Source organism: Artemia franciscana, chromosome 18, assembly GCF_032884065.1.
Source record: "Artemia franciscana chromosome 18, ASM3288406v1, whole genome shotgun sequence".
Classification (NCBI taxonomy): domain Eukaryota; kingdom Metazoa; phylum Arthropoda; class Branchiopoda; order Anostraca; family Artemiidae; genus Artemia; species Artemia franciscana.
This window is the reverse complement of record NC_088880.1, coordinates 19096246-19116819: the sequence shown is the minus strand read 5'-3', so window position 1 is coordinate 19116819 and position 20574 is coordinate 19096246. Positions and strand designations below refer to the sequence as shown.

Below are 20574 nucleotides of genomic sequence, written 5' to 3'. Positions count from 1 at the left end.
ATTTTGACAACCCAGCATACACGCTGTGTGTTTCGATTGTGTTCGGCAGCACTCTCAAAATTTATGAAGGGTTATGTCATCACCATAGGTATATTAGACCTTTAGACTATTTTGAACAAGATAGTTATTTTAAAGTTCAAATCAAATGTTTTTGGAAGGAGGATAGCTAAAAAGGAAATGTGAGGGTGCTGGCAGCCCTCCAATCCACTTTGACTCTTCAGAAGAGCATTAGAAATTTTTCCAGTCGAATGAGCCCTCTCCAAATCTCTTTGACTACCCATTTCATGTGAAGTGCTTTTGGAAATAAAAACAAATAAATAAAACATAATACTTGGAAGCTTTATGACCCTTTACTATAGGCAACGTTAAAACGTTGTCTACTTACAATTACTTGGATTAGCTATTAAATTGACTGCATTCTTATGATTACTGTTTAAGGACATATATTACTTGTAAATGTAGGCATACGTATGTAAATATTGTAAATAAACAATAATAATAATAACTTATTTATGCCCCATAAATAAATGTATGCAGAGGAGTACAGGAAATGTACGAAAAGAAAATTATAAACTACAAAACAATACTTCTGAGAAGAGGGCAAATACAAATAATCATGATAGATAGCTAAGTTTTACTAAGGCTGTGGCGACAACACTAGTTACCCATTAAACGAGACAGTTAAGGGGAAAATTGAGTCTATTAATCCACCCTATTTCTGATCCATTTATAGTAATATCAAGTATTTTATGTTTTCGAATAATGTACCTGTTTCTGACCAATAGTGGGATTCCAGGATAAGATAGAAGCCAATTGGGTTGCCAGTATGATGGCTCTTTGTATCTTATTATTCTAAATGAGGTATATCGGTAATTGCATAACCAATTGAAATATAATGATCAACCACGGATTTTATTTCGATATACGTTGGATAATCACTAAAACAAACCACCGAAAAGAGAGCTAAGCTCGAACCACTATACTAATAAGATCGAATTCCTCTCAAGGAGAAAAGATCATCTTTCTCTTCTTCCTTTGAAATTCAAGTTAAATTTCCTCATACGAAACAATGTGTAATTCGGCTGACTCTCCCGAACATGAATCATTATGAGCGATGCTATGACTAGGAACTAGTACTATCTAACCTGAAAAGTTGTTTTCTAGTGTGTGCCCGAGATACAGTTATCCTAGACGGTGGCGGTTTGTTTTGTGACAACGGTGGTCTTGGCAATTATAACAAAGACCAGCCAGGGTTTTGCTCTGATGAAAATGGTAATACATTCGATGGTGACACGTTAGTTGGATGCAGCCCACCAAACTGCCCAGTTCATCCTGTGCGATATAGTGTATGGCAAAGTGGCTCTTGTTCTTAACTTGTGGGTATTGTCTAAAAAGTTGAGCAGATTATCATTTCTTGGTTAATTGTTATTAAAAGACAATTAAAATACAAATGTACTATTTGCATTTTATGGTACTGTACATAAGTCTCGAAAGGATTTTTTTTCATTTGACCCGATGACTCGCTATCGGGTTTGCTGATTAAAGGGATAGTTCATAAACAACGTTAAAGACCATTCTAGATATTTTGATTTACTCAAAACATATTTATGAACATTGAAAGAGCTTCAGTAGAATTCTAAATTTATCCTGCCCTAATGTTACAGTGCCATCAAAAGTTTAATTGGTATTACTCTATAGTTAGGCCTAATTAAAAGAAAACACTTAAAAAATTCTGAAAACAACTTTCAAGAATTCTAAAGCACTTGCTTATATCATTCCTTACTTTAAGAGCACTTTAATTTACTTTAACCCCCTAGTTTGCAAATATCTTGCCCAAATTAAATAATTTTCAAGGATTTTTTCGCTTCTTGATTTCGTCGACGTTGCTTCTTTGCCCTTAAATCTATCAAACAATTTGTCGGAGCAACTGTAAGTAAGGAGCGACGCGGCTCAATAGCTCAATAGTAACCGAAACACTAAAAAATAGAATTTGATATATATATATATATATATATATATATATATATATATATATATATATATATATATATATATATATATATATATATATATATATATATATACACAAGAATTAGCTTATTATGCTGATTCAAAATATGTAATTCATTTAAGTTATATAAAATCACTTTGATGGCTCGGAGCCATTTACCTAATCAAAAAAAGGGGGGTCTTAATGAAAATCACGCAATCCAATTCAGTGTATCAGAAAACCCTACTGTAGAGGTTTCAAGCTTCCATCTTCAAAAATGTGGAATTTTGCCTTTACAGCCAAAAAAAAATATCATAGATGCGTATTTATTTGTTTTTTGTTTTTTCACGGGTGATCGTGTCGAACCAATGGTCTTAAAATATCGGGAGGGGGCTCATTCAAACGAAAATTTTAGATACCCTTTTAAGTGACTAAAAAGGCTTTAGGGCAGCTACCCTCCCCTCCCACGCCTTTTTCTCAAAGTCGTTCAATCAAATTTTTAAGATGGCCGTATTGTCTAGCATCCAATAATTAGTTGAAAGGTCCAATAATTATGTCTTTGGAGGTAACATGACCCCCACAAATCCCAGGGAAATGTCTTTAAGCTATGAAATTTGCCCATCATTTACGTATAGTATTTGTTATTGGGAGGTATATATACAATTTTAGGGTGGGGGAGGGTGAACTTTCTGCTAGGGGGATTTTCTCGGGGAAGGGAATTCTTCGGGGGCTGAATTTTTCAGGAGAGAGTTTGCACTGGGAAATTGCCAGAATTCCTATGCGAAATTATTTTTATTTGTCTTACTTTCTCTTTCCCGACTCAATTTTACGTGTGGAGATGTTAAGGGTAATTGTCCGGGGTAAATTTTCACCGAGGTTAAATTGTCTTTGAGGATCTTTCTGTCGAGAGGGAGCCAGATTTCCGGGCATTATTTAAAAACGATCAGAAAGTAATTAGAGAAACAAAAGAAGTTTTTTCAACTGAAAGCACGGAGCAATATTAAAAATTAAAGGGGGGGGGGGTCCTCTCCCCAATGACTTACTCTTTGCTCTAGAGTTTGACTTTTTGCTGCAATCCTTTAAGAACGACTCGTGAAACACAATGGTCGTTTATTTAGAACAATAAGAAGCTTTTTTAAAAGTGATAAAAAAAAACTTTAGCATGAAGAGTGAGTTGTTGAAGAGGGGGCTATCCCCCTCATGAACGTAATATTTTTTTTTGTTTCAAGTTTTAATGTTGCTCCTTACTTTCAGTTGAATATACTTTTTTTCAATTAGTTGGATTAATTAAAATTACTGCTATCTATAATCAAATATATTCGTCTTTACTCGAATGTTTAGTTTTTAAAGCTAGCAACAAGGTCTTACCAATGGGTCGTACCGATTTTTTTCTGGGGGGAGGCGATTAGAAGGGGGCATCTGAAAGACCTTGACAACAGTTATTTCTGTATTTTTAAAAAATGAAAGCAAGGACTTTTGGAAATAATCTTTAAGTCACTCTTCATAATCCCAATCCAGTCACAGAAATCTAGTAAATTTTCACAGTAAATGCCAGGAGGATGCTTCAGGCCTATCATCTTTATTTCAATGTTAGGTTTCAAATCTTTTGAAATTCACGAGTTTAATGTATAATTTTAACAAGTTCCTGTCTCTTATTTTATGTCTGTGCCAAACTGAACAGCGCTATTTTCTTTAATATCATTTTTATTGTTTTCATTTATTTTATTTTTATTGTTTTTTATATACTTTGTTTCAGTTGATTATGAATGTAAATATTGTTTTTTGCTGCTGAAAGCGCATAGAGCATTAAATAGTTCAGCTTCTGACGGCTAACTTTATTTGTTTGTTCTAAATAATAAAAATCTTATTATCATTATGATTTCTTTTATTTCAAATATTCTTGCTAGGTAATAGCTTGAGGTTCAGACTGATAGTGAAGGATTCCCTTTTAAATATGGAAAAAATAAATAGGCATGGTTACAGTCCTTACGGTACTTTCATTTTACATATATATTACTAGGTTCATAGAAGGTCCGCGGTCCTCGTCCCTGCCGAGAGATTGTTGGTGAAACCATGGATGATGGGTGAGGTGAGTCTTGGTCTAGTCACTGCTGAAAGGGTAGCATAAGTAGGATCAAATGTGGTCGACACACTTAAATTTAACACGAAACTCCAAATTGATCATTTAAATTTGAGACAAATGCCTGGTCCATATCATAATCACATTTGTCTATAAAATCAAAACTACCCATGACAATAAAAACTATTGTGTATTCCATCCGAAATTTCTCGAGTAGAAGAGCATTCAACCTTCAAGGATAAACATTTGAGATCGATTGACCAGAGCTCAAATTTAATGCATCCTTTTTGAAATTAGAAAAGATTGGAGGTTGGAACAGCAGTTCTCCTATCTTTAGGATAAAAAGTCAAAAGTAGTATCAGTGGGCATTAGTTGGGAAGAACGCTTTTCAAATCAATGTCTTGCCATTTCGATTTTCCACTTCTGTGCTACCAGTGAGAATTAAAGTAAACAAAAAAGCTGGACAATCAAAAGTCTTAGCTTTTTTCAGCAGATGTGATTACGGTGTGGCCCGAGGAATATCTTACTAAAGCTATTCGCTAGAGATGAATACGAAAATGAATCGTTTTTTTCTTTTATTCATCAATTCATCCGCAATTATTTAAAGAAAATTCTGTATAAAATTAGAACTATTCAATATGCGAGCTTGTGGAACTCTTGTAATAGAATAGCAAATCAATAACAAAGAATGTGCGAGTTCTTAACGTATGGTGTAGCTAAATACAGCCATAATCCGAACATTCCGCAATAAGCAATCGTGTACTGTCTAATTATGAGTTTAATAAGTGTACATATTACAGAATAAGCAATAACGCACGATTTAAGGGGATTAATAAATCAAATAGATTTTAAACCGACACCTAGAGATCCTATCCCATAGCCATAGAATTCGTTGCACCCCCAAGAAATTTCCACTTCTGTGCTACAAGTGAGAATTAAAGTAAACAAAAAAGCAGGACAATCAACAGTCTTAGCTTTTTTCAACAGATGTGATTACGGTGTGGTCCGAGGAATATTTTACTAAAGCTATTCACTAGAGATGAATATGAAAATGAATCGTTTTTTTTTTCTTTTATTCATCAATTCATCCCCAATTATTTAAAGAAAATTCTGTATAAAATTAGACCTATTCAATATGCGACTTATAGAACTCTTGTAATAGAATAGCAAATCAATAACGAAGAAAAACAGTAATATGTATTGAAATTCTTCTAAAAACAAGCACGTGAAATTATTGACACATGTTTCAAAGACTGACAATCATAAAAGTTTTTAAAATAAAGACAACGTCTTACTCTATAACAAAAGAACCCGTACTTGTAAAGTAAAAACACATTCTTTCCACTAAATTTACAACTTTTGTTTTCGGGTTAAAAATTCTTTTAAAGCCTTTACGATTAAAGATGTTTTTAATGATAGGAATCAGATTAAATGATTCCTAAATTTCCACAGACGTCCTGGCTTTAGAAATTATAAACATTGAATGCATTATAAATTAAGATACAAACTATACAAGACTTCTAAAAACGATAACCGACAAAAGACTTTTACGTCTGCTTTCTTAAATAATATACTTTAGTTAAAAATCAAGTTGTTTTATCATTGAAATTGAAATAGGTTTTAGAAATTAAACCAATTTACAATCATATTTTAGAGTCAAAATTGATAAAAGGAAGATTTCAATGTATTGTTGTCAACGAAAGAGGGCTTGGAGCTTAAACAGGTTTCTCCACTCACCGAGAGCACATTCACCGAAAGGTAACTCTCAATAGAGACACTGGAGAAACCTATTTAAGCCCCATTTATGCTGAACTAACTAATTCTGATCGTTTATATTAAAATCAACAAAGCCATATTTTGCAACCTAATCTAATCGGTGATGTTGTCTTACCTCGGAAGCGTTTAACTTTTAAAAATGCTCTGTATAAATTAAAAAACTGAAATACCGTTCAGTATTGTATTTTTATTCAGTTACCATTCATTAAGTCACCGTTACATTAAGAAGGTCTTCATATTTTAGTTCTTGTGTTTGTTTTAAGGTTTGATTTTTAATGGTAATCTTTATTTTATTATCGTGCACTGAGGACAGTCAAGCGAAATATTTTGCACCAAAGGACCAAAATATTTGCAGTATAGTCTACGTTTTCAACTGGCTCGTATTATCCTCGTTTCTCTCTTATTTACTATTTTTTCCTTCGTTGTGTACTTTTTATCGGATAAAAAAAAGACATATTTCTACTAGACTTCCCAAAACTAGATACCTCTGGGGAGGATAGCCGACGAAGCAAAATCATGGCCCAAAGATTATGAGTGAATTCTTAAAGTATGGTGTAGCAAAATACAGCTATAATCCGAACATTCCACAATAAGTAACCTTGTACTGTCTATGTGTGAGTTTAATAAGTGTACATATTCCAAAATAAGCAATAACACACGATCTAAGGGGATTAATAAATGAAATAGAATTCAAACCGACACCTAGAGATCTTATCCCATAGCCATAGAATTCGTTGTACAATCAAGAAGTATAGATAAATACCCCCAATTTAAAACACTTACTTTAAAGATCTTATTTGACTCGAAAAGAATAAATGTAAATACAACAGTTTTAACAAGAAAATAGATTAATAAGCGATACAGACGATTTCAACTGTCCAAATTAAATACTGGATTCAGCTTAAACTATTACCATCGAGATTTCTACATACAACGATTGTAAAAACTGCTACTACGAAATTATGCTTTTCTTTGGTTCTAGACACATTACTAGAATTTCCAGTTTGTAAACTCACTCATATATGCATTATCCTTCAGAAATTCATTGAAACAGTAGTCTCCATAATGGTTCAATTAACCATAAAATTAAAATCAATTACCTTCCCCAGTTAGCCTCAGTTCAAAATCTTCTTTTTCTGAAGAAATTTCCAGAGAAATTTTACGACACAGGCGTCGTAAGAAATAGTTCTGCCCAATGTCAAGGGTAGCCAGAAAGTAGAAAGCTACCCGGTTTATGCTGGTATCTGTTTTTCAAAATACGATTAATTAATCGGCTGGAACAGCAATATTTTGTGCATCCTTTTCAACTCAATTTGGAAAAACATACGACAGATTTAATGAAGAGGTTTTTAATTAGTTCAAACGACGGTTTCAAAATCTACTGAGGATTTTTCTGTAAGAAGATCAAAACCTTAAATATACTCCTACTTCGGGTTACGTTGCTAATGTAGAATATATTTTGTTGTAAATGGGCCATTAAGCCAGAAAAAAGGCCTTGGGAAAGAAAACTAAACAAAAGAAATTTGTTGAGTCACAAAAATTCTCCTTGCTAAGGTTTTTTCCAGGGAGAATTGTAAAACACATACAATGAAAACACACATAAAGTAAAACAAAGCAAAAATGAAAAATATTATAAGACTTCAGAATTAAAAAACAAATATTGTATGAACAAAAGTGTCAATAAAAATGGCAATGAAGTGTATAACAGAGAAAAAGCTTCGATCAATTTCCAAATCTCTTCACAGAATGTTTAAGCGCAATAAATTTCAACAAGACAACTCCTGCAAAAAAAGAGAGATAACATTGATAGAAATGTATGGACAAGTGAGCCGAAAAAAGAATACCATGAAAATAGTGCATTAACATTGTAACTGGTTGTGAAGATAGTATGAAATTTACTCAAATATAGTTATTTATGTCAACATCTTCTAGGTGCCCACCCCTGACTCCCCCAAAATTAAAACTGCTTAAATAGTTTCAATTTCCTTGGCATAAATTGTCCGTTAGTTTCCAATAGCTTCGTACATGAGAACGTAAGCTTTATCCTTAAGAAAATATCTATGTACTAGCCAAAAGACCTCTCAGGCGATAAAGCATAAAAAAAAAGCAAAATATAGCTCACACTCTTTTGTGAGGACGAGAGAAAACATGTTTCGGCTTTTCCCCTCAAACCCAAAACTACGAATCATCTTATAAAAAAAAAGAATATTCTTAAAGCTTCAGGTTGATTTTCCCGCTGAAGACAGAAACCAACTGACCGATTGTAAAAGTACTCCGGGGAAATACTGGCTTCTTTCACCCGTTGTATAACCTCACTTAATGCACGAGGCGTTAGGTTCGGTATAGTTCCAGATTGAAAGGACCCGTTATAATTCCAATATTCCAATTTGTTACTAAGAGTGTTGTGCAGCATGGCTAAGGCTTTTGTTTATAGCGCATTTCGGGCATCCAAAGCTGAAATTTAATTAATACTGCTTTTGGGATGACTGTTGCCTTTTAGCTTTCTGTGATAAATTTATGATCACTGAACTTTGAAAAAGAAACCTATTATGAATAAAATAAAATATAGCTATATTCTACGTATCCAGGCTCTGAAAAGTTCTGTCCTCCTTATCTTTGTGGGATTATATCGTCACGAGAAGCTCAAATAACTACATAAATTAATATTACCACTATCCGGTTTTATCTACATTTGTTAGAAATATATAGGCCTCCCACCCCTTTGGCATCTCATAAACCTGATCTAATAGCTGGAAAGACTGCGCTGTTTTTCTGTCATAGAAGCAAAGAATTATAACAAAGAAAGAGATTTGTATAGTCTATCCTTAAAAAATGAACTGAAATGCTTCTGGCATTAGCTTCGTAGAATTGAAGAATACGCCTGTAGTTATGGGCCCAAAAGAATTCTAGTTCTTGAATATTTCAGTTGTTTTAGTGACGTGATATTGATGACTATTTTTGGGTCTACTGTCTAGAAATACTTCATCCAATTTATTTCTGTTTTACTTCTCCTTTCAAATTATAGCATCTAAAAGGTATGTGATTTCTACAGATAAAATTTAAAATGCTCAAGACTATAAGTACTCCTTTTTAAACTTCATCTTTATCGCTGCAATCAAATGAACAGCAAAAGTTTTAGTCTTGATAAGTTTTTATTCTTTGTCGTTAAAACTTTGTCGAGCTTATAAATTAGAATTTATCTTCGTCCTTTACTCTTTCCATTTCAATTCAGGTAAGAATTATCGATTATGATTTATACAGGCATGCCCTTTTACCTGAATAATTTGATTCAAAATAGCGGATTTGGAGGCCAAAAAAATTATTAGAAATGGCTATCGAGATTAAATCTAAAACGCCAGTTACTTCCGTACAATTGGTAGACTTTACCTCTTAAAAATTTGATAGAATCAAAAAAATCGACAAGTTCACCTTTTTTTAAATTCCTAAATTCTCGGGGCCAGGTATAATTAAATATCTGATTTGCCGCTAGTTTTTTATCGGTTTTTAAATGACTAATGAATCTTCTTTTGAAAGAGTTAACAGACCAACTTTTAGGGATAACTTCCTCAGGAAGAGCATTCCAGATCGAAGTGCAACGCTAGATAAAGCTGTTCTTCAAGTACTTTGTTCTCGCCCTGCCAGCTTGAAGATAAATTGAGCCAAACTGTATGCCTTATTGGCGGAAAAATTGGGGGCACAATATGAGAAATTAGGGCACAATACGAAAAGGGTTAAATTGGACTAGTTCCCGAAAGCTTCCTTTATATTTTTATTCTTCGAATCGAATTTTAATCTAGTGTTCATTAGTACAGTTTACACTTTTCGTCTTAGTACTTTCGGAATTAAGAATACCTGAATTTCACAGCAAAAATGAAATATATATTGTCTACACAGTGCAGGTTGTTTCATCTATATATGAACTATTGTATTCTTCAATGTCACTCTTTTTGCAAAATCTTATCAAGCCGCAAACTATTCTAATGCAAAAGGGATAGTATAAATGTAGGAAATGAGAATCGTTGAATGTTGAATGTAATTTTTACTTACCAGTAGGATTAACATCAACTTTAACTCTGTCAACTGGATCTTTAACTCCTAAATCTTTCTTGTCAAAGAGCTCCTAGAAACAAAAACCATCAAATTAGAGGTATTAAAGACTAAATACAAGCATAACAAATTACATTTGGAAGGTTCTCACGCAAAAATAAACATGAACGTAAAAAATAAAATAACGTACTCAATGCTACTGTTTTCTAATATATCTGCCAAAAAACACCCGCGAAAAGAAATATCGAATATTCAGCCAATAATAGAAATCTACTAAGACATTTTTAAGATAAAAGATTGGACGCTTTGTTCAGAAGCTGGTTCTTTCGCTTTGCTGTCCACATAGTCTTAGTATTTTGACCAAGCCAACCTAGTCAAAGTTCACAACTTTTTGTAAATATGAAACCTTTCAAGTTTGCCTCAATTTGTTTTCAATTCTTCAATCACACACGGCTTTCCATTCAGGACTATTTCTGACATAGCGACTCTGTTCGACAGAAGAAGTCTTCCCGAGAGCGAAAAATCCCTCTCTACTTAAGCACTGCCATGCAATAATACCAACACAGCTTTTACAAGCTTCGACAAAAGAGTATACTTTTGCCCACCAAAAGTATCTGTCATAGAGAAGTTTTGATACCAGTAATGGTCGACGCGTGATGACGTTGGTTCTACTGAGTTCTCGGCTGGTAGCAATATTCCCATACTTCTAATATCGTCAACACCTGCTCCTACCAGGATCTATCGAGCAAGCACAATTATATCTGATGGACTTCTAGCTCTTTTTCTTTCCCTTGGACCCAGGCCCCTAAGCGACATGGCTATTAGAAGAGGTGGGGCACTTCTTGATCAAATGTTTTGCAGCTGCCTTGAAATGCCTTCACGCCCTCTGACTGAACTCCTGACTTTCCGCCGAAGTGAATTCCTGTCCACAATAATATCCTGAAAATAGTTGTCCAAGCTCTCAAGCAAACTGGTAGAAATTTCATCAGCAGCAATGAGAATGTCAGGTTTCAGACGTCTCGCTAAAACAGCGAGAAGTAGTTTTTTTTTCAGATCAGCATGAAGAGCGTGCACAAGCGGTTCGTTCTTTGTAAAACACTGCTTCCAAATTCGTAAATCAGATGTCAGATGATGAATACACGAATTCGAGTTCTGTGAGCATATATTTCCTTTTTTGTAGTTTACAATCTTGAGGTACTTTGCAGACGACAGGACATTCTTCAAATGTTTTTTCGACGGCACGTAATACAAAAAATACTTCAAGAGTGCCGGCCACTGATCAATCACTCAGCAAACAGCAGACCCAAAATCAGCCGCCTTTTTATACGTGCTCAATGAAACTATTGTATGGGATGCCTTTCTTTTTCTGGCAACCTCGAAAATCCATTGATGAATCCATTGTGTATAACATGGATTTTACACGTTCCAATGTTTGCAACTGCTTTTTTGAAGATTTTTTCTTCTTCAATGCATTCATTTGCAACCATACTTACTGACATTAGGCCCATCGCTGGCTGTCAGTATTAGTCTTTCAAGAGGCAATTCTCGCTTCTAATGCATGACATCATCTTTTTTACAATGTCCTTGCCAGTTCCTTGTCCCATGAAATATGTCATCCGATGAGGGCTCACAACTTGATCTCAACAATCTGTAGCTCTTTTATCCTTCACTATTGGTAGTTTTGTCATATTCAAGAACGAAGTGAGTTTCACCCCATGTTCTTCATAAGATTCTGTTTACAGTCTGAAGGAAGGGCATCAGTTATCAAGTACATAGCTTTCTTGACACTGATCAACATCCCAGCGGTAGCTAACCATTGAACATGGCTTCAAAGCCATCAAGGATTCCATCACACAAAACTGTAGACATCAAAGCTTGCAAGGACTTGAGTACCCAGATGATTTCTGCTTTGTATGCGACATCTTTGCAAAAAAAAACAAAAAAAAACTCTAAAGCAGTTTTACCTCAATTGCTAGCTGATTGCTCTTCTGATCAACATAATCGTAACCCTAATGGATTGAGATGGATTGCAACCTGTTTCTTGTGCTCTTCCAACAAGGCACGCTGATTCAAGATGTAAAAGCCTTTACGACAGCTAAGGTTTTTCTTGAATATTTTTCGCTACAAAGACAAACTAATCATTACCAATCCTACACTGTTCGTTTATATTTCTGCAACTCATGTTTACTTTAATTAACCAGGAGCAACGAAATTTGTAGTTGTCAATTGTCCTTCCTAAATAAACCTGGAAGACTTGAAAGACAAGTAGGTTTAAACACAGCAGCAAAAACACTTGACCACAAGATTTTTGGTTCTCATGGTACCCTCCTCTTCTCAATCGACCTGCTGTTAGCTTATTAACTAACATTTAGAAGGAAGGAATAAATAATTTTTCGAATTGGAATACAAGTTAGTTCAAACAAATTCATAAAGGTATGGTTAATTTTGTGAAGCTACAGGAGAAAACTGGGGGAGAGCTCAAAAAAGTCCACAAATATTGAAATAAAAGCCCGGCCTTTGGTTTTCGCCAAGAACAGTTTAATTGAATTTAAGATCATGAAAGGGGACTTAGTCATGCTATAACACATTACGGACTGGCTATGCCTTCTCCCATTCTTTGAGCCTTTTAAATAGTCATAACCAGGCCTTCAGAAGTCCTTGAAAAATTATCTGGTGCTCACACTACAAGACTCAAGCTTATCTGCATCTAAGGCTGTTAAACAATACTATTTTCAAAAAAGAGTCTCAAATCTAATAATCTAAGTATCCACATAAAATAGTAAGCAGTGTTATATCGTATATTGCTTTATTTTTTTCAGAAACGTAAATTAGCTATTACAGAGGATTAGATTTCTACAAAAATAGAATTGACAATGTTATCATACTTTTTTAGTACAATTAATAAGCAAATTATATTTGTAAAAGATCTACACTACGCTCCTTAAAACAGGGTTGGTGTAAGGGGGGGGGGGGGGTAACAAATTCGCTCCTCATCTCCCTACCAGGAGGACTTCAGAAAAAACATTACGGACATGCCTGACACTCACAAGTTATAAAAAGGCTTCACTTCTTTCTTATGAGGCACATAAAACGTAATATAAGGGGTTTGTGTTACAGATAAGGTAAACAATCTATAAGAGAACAAATATTCATTAGTAGTTCAAAATAAGTAGTTGGGATAGGTGAACAGAATGCTGAGATATTTTTTAGGATTTGAAATTTCAGCTGATTCCTGAAAGTTGAATTCAGCTTACTCAATACTGACATTAAAATATTAAAGAATGTTTGTCAAGAAATCTATGGCTCAACCTGCATAAATAGCGTATTAAATCAAGTACCTTTATGGAGAATTTCTATACATGCAAGGTTGTTCAAGAAAACATATCTAAAGGATATATCTTATCTAGTTGACTTTGTTTTAAACTGAGTTAACAAATATCCAGCCGCAAAATGTAAAACTTACCAAAACTTTATAACCCTTTTCATGATTGAGCCCTAACTCTTTGAGTCCCACAGAAACTTCCGAGGGTGTGCCATCTGTTCTCCGATTCAGAAACGCCACTGCATAAGAATATTTCCCATTTATCACAGGCGTTACAGGCTTCATCCATATTTCAATTCCTGATTCCTAAAATAAATATTCTTCTTGATATTCCTTTTTGTATAGCGACGGTTTATATTAAATAAACTTATAAACCTCATAATAATATAAACTTATATAATATAAACTTGTATTTATATTATATAAACCAACATAAATGATAAATTAGTGCTTTTTTTTCCACAATCAACGCACCACAGCTCCCGTCAACCGTCAACCTTTAGTAATAGACTACAGTACAATTTTGGAGAAGCTATGCAATTTAGCTTGTGTCTGACAGCCATTGAGAGCAGATAATCACGGGGCTTATAATGAAAAGGCAAAAAGTGGATTTTGCGCGCTGATTAAGCAGTATTGTTTTTGCTTACATCAACCAAACCAAATAAAGCCTGCTAAATACTATGGGGACTCTGGAACATCGATTTGAATGGTTAAGAAGTTATTTACAAAGTACCGTTATAGCCGTGTCAACACAAGCAACGCCGAGGGATTAGGCCACCAAAAAGAGTAAGTCACGTCGAAAACCGTCGGTAAAAATCAAAGAATTGACATTGGAGTCACAATGTTTGGACGATCAAAGTAAACGTGTGTGATGCCCAGAGGCTGAAGGCCTAACTGTGCCCTGATATCACATTAAACAACAATAATAGCACATGAAAGAGCTGCCCCACTGATAAGCTCCACAGCTGCTTATGCACGATCATAAGCTCAACCGGATAATAATTTCAAAGTACGGTCTGGATATGTTTAGTTGCAACCCAAATGATTTTCAGCGCTTTTACGCCATCATTAGCGAAACATGGATCCAGTACACCACACTAGAGACCAAGGAACTACTGAGACGGATTGTTTCTCGACATTTAAAGCTGCTGAGTTGTGAATTCAAAAGCTACTGACTTCATCAACTATTTTAAAACCATATGTATATATGTATATACATACATATATATATATATATATATATATATATAAAATAGTAAATTGTTACCACCGTTGAATTGACATTCAATTAATGTTGTCTTTTTTACCTGGAAAACTTCAAGAGAGACAGTAGTGTCTTTATAAATTATTATTCATGTCTCCTCGAAAGTATACTTTAATTAAGTCACCATAGAAATAAGACTCTGAATTATGAATTTTTAATCATATGGTCCTTAAGTTCAGTAAGGTGATGAAAAATACATTACAATAATTCGACAGTTCCGCTTTAAACGGGAATGTGGGTTAAAAAAAATTAACAAGAGGTTTTTTTTGGGGGGGGAGTTCATAAACACCCAGACTAAGGGACTAAAAGGCATCTTTCGACAAATCCTAAAAGGCAAAGGTTTTAAATAGAAAATCAGATACCAAATAAAGAGTATACTGAGTAGTTACATAGTTTCATGTTACTGAAACAAAAGGGCCAAGTAAAGGGTTAAACACGAAATTAGAAAAAGTAATGTTTTAAAGGAGCAACGAAAAATAGGAAGAATAATTATAGATCTTGCTTTTATATCATCCCCCCCAAGAGTCTTAATCTGTTATACTTGTCAACTGACATAATTCCATCTTCCTTGTTTTTTCCATTTCACCTTTCATGTTTTTTCTTTATACTTCTCCTTTCCCCAATAAATAATTCTGAGATGAAGGTTCTCCATTCTTTGTGTAGCAAATAAACTTGAACAATAAGAATTTAACTAACCCCTCTAATCCTGTCATTCTATTTAAGGAAAATAAAATCAAAAGAATCATGTATCATTACAATAGTCATCAGATCAAATGCATTCTTTTTTCAACACTTCCTAAGAAGATGTAAAAATATAAAAAAAAAACTAACTTTATTTTACAACAGACACAGCATAACCGCAAAAGCATAAATTTATCTTACTGCCATTTAAGGGCCTTGATTCTAAGTACAGTAAGGCTACTGGAAAACAATTTTCAGTGGAAAAAGGGAAATGCAAAGCAAAGCGTTTGAAATACTTGTTAAAATATAATAAATCAGTATAAAATTGAAGCTGGTAACTTTTAGAATATACAATTAAACTATTTAAGAGGTCAATCTAGCCAAATCCATCAAATGAAAAGCAGAAATGATTTAAAAAGGATCAGCACCTCTGATCTATCTCCAAGCACAACCTTACGATGGAAAAAAATTTCGGACAATTTTTAGGCTAATTAACTGACTGGAATATGGAGCTGTTCAAAACTCATTTTTGCATGGACTTAGTCAAACTGCCTTCTGGAAAAAAATTTTTAACTAGTGGCTTAGACATTGAAAAGATAAAATTATCAGATAAGCCCCTTAAAAGGAAATTTAGTATTGTGATTATTTTCATATTAACTTTGGTTTGAAGTATAGAGTATGTGAAGAATGTATGACAGCATGACAAAGAATGGAACAAAGTATGAAAAGTATGACAAGGTCCAGAAAAATTAAATTGCAAGCTAAATTTTTCTCCTTGCCAAACGTCAGCCCAAGCTCACCTTATAGACTCTTCTTCCTTGATTACCCAAAGGATCTTGATTCACTTGTATAACATATTTGTTTAACAATATATCTCTGTATTCTGGCCGTATAGTTCTGAGATCAACAGACATCAAAAGGGGAGCAGCTAAGATGGCCCAAATTGCCATCTGAGATCTAGACTGTTCGTAGCTCAATCCAAAATTACCAATTATCAACTGAAAGGTAAGAAATTGTTAATAACAATTAAAACACCAAATAACTATATTTAGAGTAGTCATTCTTCTAATTTGATGCATAATGGTACAAAATAAAGTATCACAAGGCTAGATCCTTCTGCTAGTCCTCATTTTTATTCACGCGTCGGTTTTTATTTTCATCACATTGTAATTTTTTTAGAGTGAAAAATAAAATTCTATGCCAAGTCCAATGGTGCTTCCTGCTTTTTCAGAGCGACACTTCATTTGAAAAAAAAAAAATATATTTGTAGAGTTTGCTGAAAATATGACACAGGATTAAAAACCTGGTCAATTTCTCTACCCAATAAACATAAACAAATTCCATCATAAGCAAAGAGCAAATTTACAAATTAAAACCAACAGACATTACCACAAATAAGGGTAGAGTCGTTGAACCCGGAACCCATGGCAATCGTAATCAGAATCGAGTAAATTTTCCCGATTCTTAAAACGACTCTAAAGTGCAATTCAGCATTTGTAAGAAAAACATTGCATCTTGTTTTTTATTCAAATAAAGCTAGTGCTTGACATCTCCCAGCCTCGATAATGAAGTTTCTATGCTGTGATTCGCATGCATCTATATTAAATATTTAGCCATCTTATTTTGATGCAGATTAATTGAATAATGAAATGATTGCTATCTTGCCAATACTTTTTTTTCTATTATGTTCACTTGTGAACAAAATATTTAGTGTTCAGTGTGTCATTAATTTAGTCTGTATGGTCTGCTTTCTGTTTATTATACTTTGTTTCTGAAACATTTCTTCATAAAAATCAATTTTCCTTTGCTTAGTTTAAAGAGCTCTCTTTTTTCGCTCCGTCTATAAGGTTATTGTAAAACTTCTCTGTAATGTTGCTACAACATTTTTCGCTGAATAGATTTTTACTAATCTATTTTGATCATACTTTGAAATTGTTTCAACAAACATAAAAACTTCGATAACTATAACCAAGTAGGCACGTACAGAGGATGTTAACTAGGAGGGGACATAATTTCGAAACGTAGGCGTAATTATACAGAAATCATAAGACATTGTAGAAACAAATTGCAAAGCCCTCAGTATTCGAGGAGTCGAGGGCCTCAGTACCCCTTCTCCTTTGTACGTCCCTGACTATTAATAAGATTAACTACTAAAAAGCTACTAATTAACTAAAATTGATAAACCAGCTATTATTGGAAATCTAACTTTTGCAAAGAAGAAAAAAGCTAAGCATAGATAGAACCAGTGATGGATCCAGTTGGGGACCCGGAGGTCACTCCCCCCCCCTTAACATAGTGATGGATTTGGGGTTGGGACCGCTTGCTCTGGTTGGAGGTGGGATGAAAGTTATTTTTTCTGTAATTGGTTTTCAATAGTTGAGTTATTTATAAGTTTTTAATTTTTAAGATTGTTTCTTTTTCGAACAAGTTTGAAACGAAGTTTCAGTTACTTTGTGTTGTCTCTATTAGATTTTACTGATGACGTATACTATCTAAAAGTATTTAATTAAATTTAGAGTTAACAAGAGAATCTGTCCGTATTACCACAAAAGCCAACTGAGAGACAAAAATATTCATTTCGTAACAACAAGGAGGAGAAATTTAAATCCTAGCTTCTTTAGGCTATCGAAATGATTTTTCAGGATTATGCTGTCACAATGAGACAAAAAAAATTTAATATTTGAATTACTTTTTACAGTCAAAATTTGTTTTCAAGTCTTTCTATGGCACAGAGGCGAAGAAATTGATATCTGCTTTTTTTGGCTGTCACAAAACTCGGGTTTGCTATTTTTGCGAAGCAGGGTGGTTTTTGGGACGTTGTTGTTTTTTAGGGAATTTCTAATATAGAAAGTAAATGCATGAATTCGACTCTTCTGACTTTACTTTGACTTTTATTAACATAATAAACAAAAACATAAACTATTACAGATATAAATCACTACGTAAGGGATAAATTTAAATTTTGCTAACACGTAGCGATTAACTATACAAACATTCCTAAAGGCATCCTAAATCAATAATAATAATAATAATAAACTACATAAATATTCCTAGAAGCATCCTAGAAGAATTAAAATAATAATAACTAAAGAAAGAAAAAAGACGATCACCTTTTCTCAAACACCTCCAGGGTAACAAACCTCAACAAAATACAACGACAACTACACCAAACCCTTCAACCCACTTCCTCCCTACAGCCCTATAGCACACTCTCATCCTCCCCCCTCCCCCAAAAAAACTTCCCCAAGTAATAATCATCTAATTTTTTTTTAAACTGCGGGAGGTGCTCAGCCACCTTAATGCTCACAGGAAGCGAAATCAATACAGAAGGGTCAAGATACTTCAAAGCAAAACCAGATCTCACTCTATTTTTAATACCCACAACCACAACGACCCACACCTTCTTGCATCATAATCATGAACAGAACTTCTGAAATGGTAAAACCCATTAAAAGTTTCCAGGATTAGATTATGCACAAAATTAAACTAAAGAGAAGCGCCTGAAGTGTGCAATGAGAAGTACAAAGATATTATTAATTTACTGCAAAGATTTTGGTGAGCAAATGGTGACCACTTTACTGTCTATTTCCACCTAATTGAAGCTATGCGTTATATGAAGTATCGCCTCTTCTGTTCATTCTAAAACATTAAAATAAAGGCCAAAGTCTTCAGAAATATCTGAACTTTAATAAAGATTTGTATAAGTATATACTTAAAAATAAGTATATGAGTCGAAATACTCCTTCAAAGGTCGGAGTAATCTTTTAAGACCACTAGATTTTGAAAAAATTTTTATAAAAGAAGGCAAATAATTACGTGTTTATTTTTTTATCCATCCGGTATAGATGGAACTATGGATTTTCATTTTGGTATTTTGGGGTTTTTTTATCCATTATTTATCCATTATTTATCCTATTTTATCCTATTTATCCAGTATTTATCCTATTTTTTTATCCAGTATTTATCCATCCGATGGAACTATGGATTTTCATTTTGAATCAGCAGAATAGCACTTTGTTTTAACATTTACAAACGAAATGATAAGAAAAAAAAGTGAAAATTCGCACCACTTAACCATGGAAACGAAATGGAAAAAGAATATTACTTCAAAATTTCTCACCTTCTCAATACCAACCAATCACAAAATAAAGCTGTGTTTTTGTATAGGGATTGCATGTATTTGTCCATAAAATTGTATAAACTACTATGTATACAGCTTAGGACGTTTATACTTATTTCCATACATGCCGTCCAATCATGTTTCCACAGTTAGTTGTTAGTAAATCAAAATTTTTACAGGACAATTCTCTTACTTAAATGCTAAATGCTAAAAGAATTTCTTTCTAAAAGAATTTTTTAATGCTTAATGCTAAAAGAACTTCGAATTTTTATTTTTTTTTTTTTCTCAACAGATATATCGAGACTTAAACGTTTGAATTGAATATCTGAAAATCACAAGATTAAAAATATCTAATTAGAAATCTACCACAGCTTGAAACCCTGAGAATTTAAATCACTAATCTATACTTATCAAATACAAAAATAACCAACACGCAACATTTCGACTCATATACTTAGTTTGAAGCACATACCTACATGCATCCTTAATAGAGTTCATATTTTTCTGACGATTCTTGTCTTTATTCGAATGTTTTGAGATGAATAGAAGAGGAAATATTAACCAAGAGCTCTAAACTAACAGGGCTCTAGACTGACAAGACTTAACCATTATAAACACTCACCAAAATATTGAGGAAGACATCGACGCGCAATAAATACATATGGTGGGTTAGAAATAAAGAAATAGACTTTCCTTTATAAAATTGTGAATTCTATAATTTAAGCAAAATACATCAAACTTTTAAAAGTGGAAAGATACGCTACGTTGTTATGAAAAGTGAAATTTTGATTAGTAGATTTTTGAGATTTCGTCCAAGTTGATGCTGTTTATTACAATTCTATTTAAAAAAAAAAATAGTGAGTGTTTTAAGTTCCTGCTTTATTGCCTACGCTTAAAACCCTCGTTTTAAATATATTCTATGTATTTCTATCCCTTTGTTTTATTTTTCTTGCTACACCACTAGACGAACTAGTATTTAATGTTTAATACGTCTTTAACGAATGTACAAGTTGTATCTTAATCTTAATTTCCTACCCTTCATTACTATCATAATTACTAAGCCATACAATGAATAAATGACCCCAAAAGAGGGTTCAAGACCAATTTTTTGACAATAAAGAAGTTAACTCACTCGCTATAGTGGTCAGAAGTGCAAAGGAGAAAAATTATGCAGCAAATGTCAAATATCATATTCTTTTCTACAGATGATAAATATATTTTATTTTTTTCATGGCGGGGTGGTTTTTATATTTTAACATTTTGTATCAATATTTTTACATCATTTTAGTTTCAA

General features: G+C 33.5%; 2 protein-coding genes across 5 annotated transcripts in view; one reads left to right on the top strand and one right to left on the bottom strand.

Moving 5' to 3' along the window:
- The window catches only part of LOC136038710 (uncharacterized), a 31100-nt gene extending 27234 nt beyond the window's left edge, over positions 1–3866 (top strand). The window contains exon 7 of the mRNA XM_065722036.1: positions 1165–3866. Coding sequence (XP_065578108.1) covers positions 1165–1373 — 209 coding nt within the window. The 3' untranslated portion in view covers positions 1374–3866. The remainder of the gene's footprint in view (positions 1–1164) is intronic.
- A 1387-nt stretch (positions 3867–5253) lies between these two features.
- The window catches only part of LOC136038709 (alpha-N-acetylgalactosaminidase-like), a 48948-nt gene continuing 33627 nt past the window's right edge, over positions 5254–20574 (bottom strand). For all 4 annotated transcript variants that reach the window (XM_065722033.1, XM_065722031.1, XM_065722032.1 and 1 more), the window contains exons 7-10: positions 15961–16158; positions 13357–13521; positions 9894–9966; positions 5254–7627 (exon numbers count right to left, since the gene is read on the bottom strand). In XM_065722033.1, the coding sequence (XP_065578105.1) occupies positions 7569–7627; positions 9894–9966; positions 13357–13521; positions 15961–16158 (495 nt within the window). In that variant the 3' untranslated portion in view covers positions 5254–7568. The remainder of the gene's footprint in view (positions 7628–9893; positions 9967–13356; positions 13522–15960; positions 16159–20574) is intronic.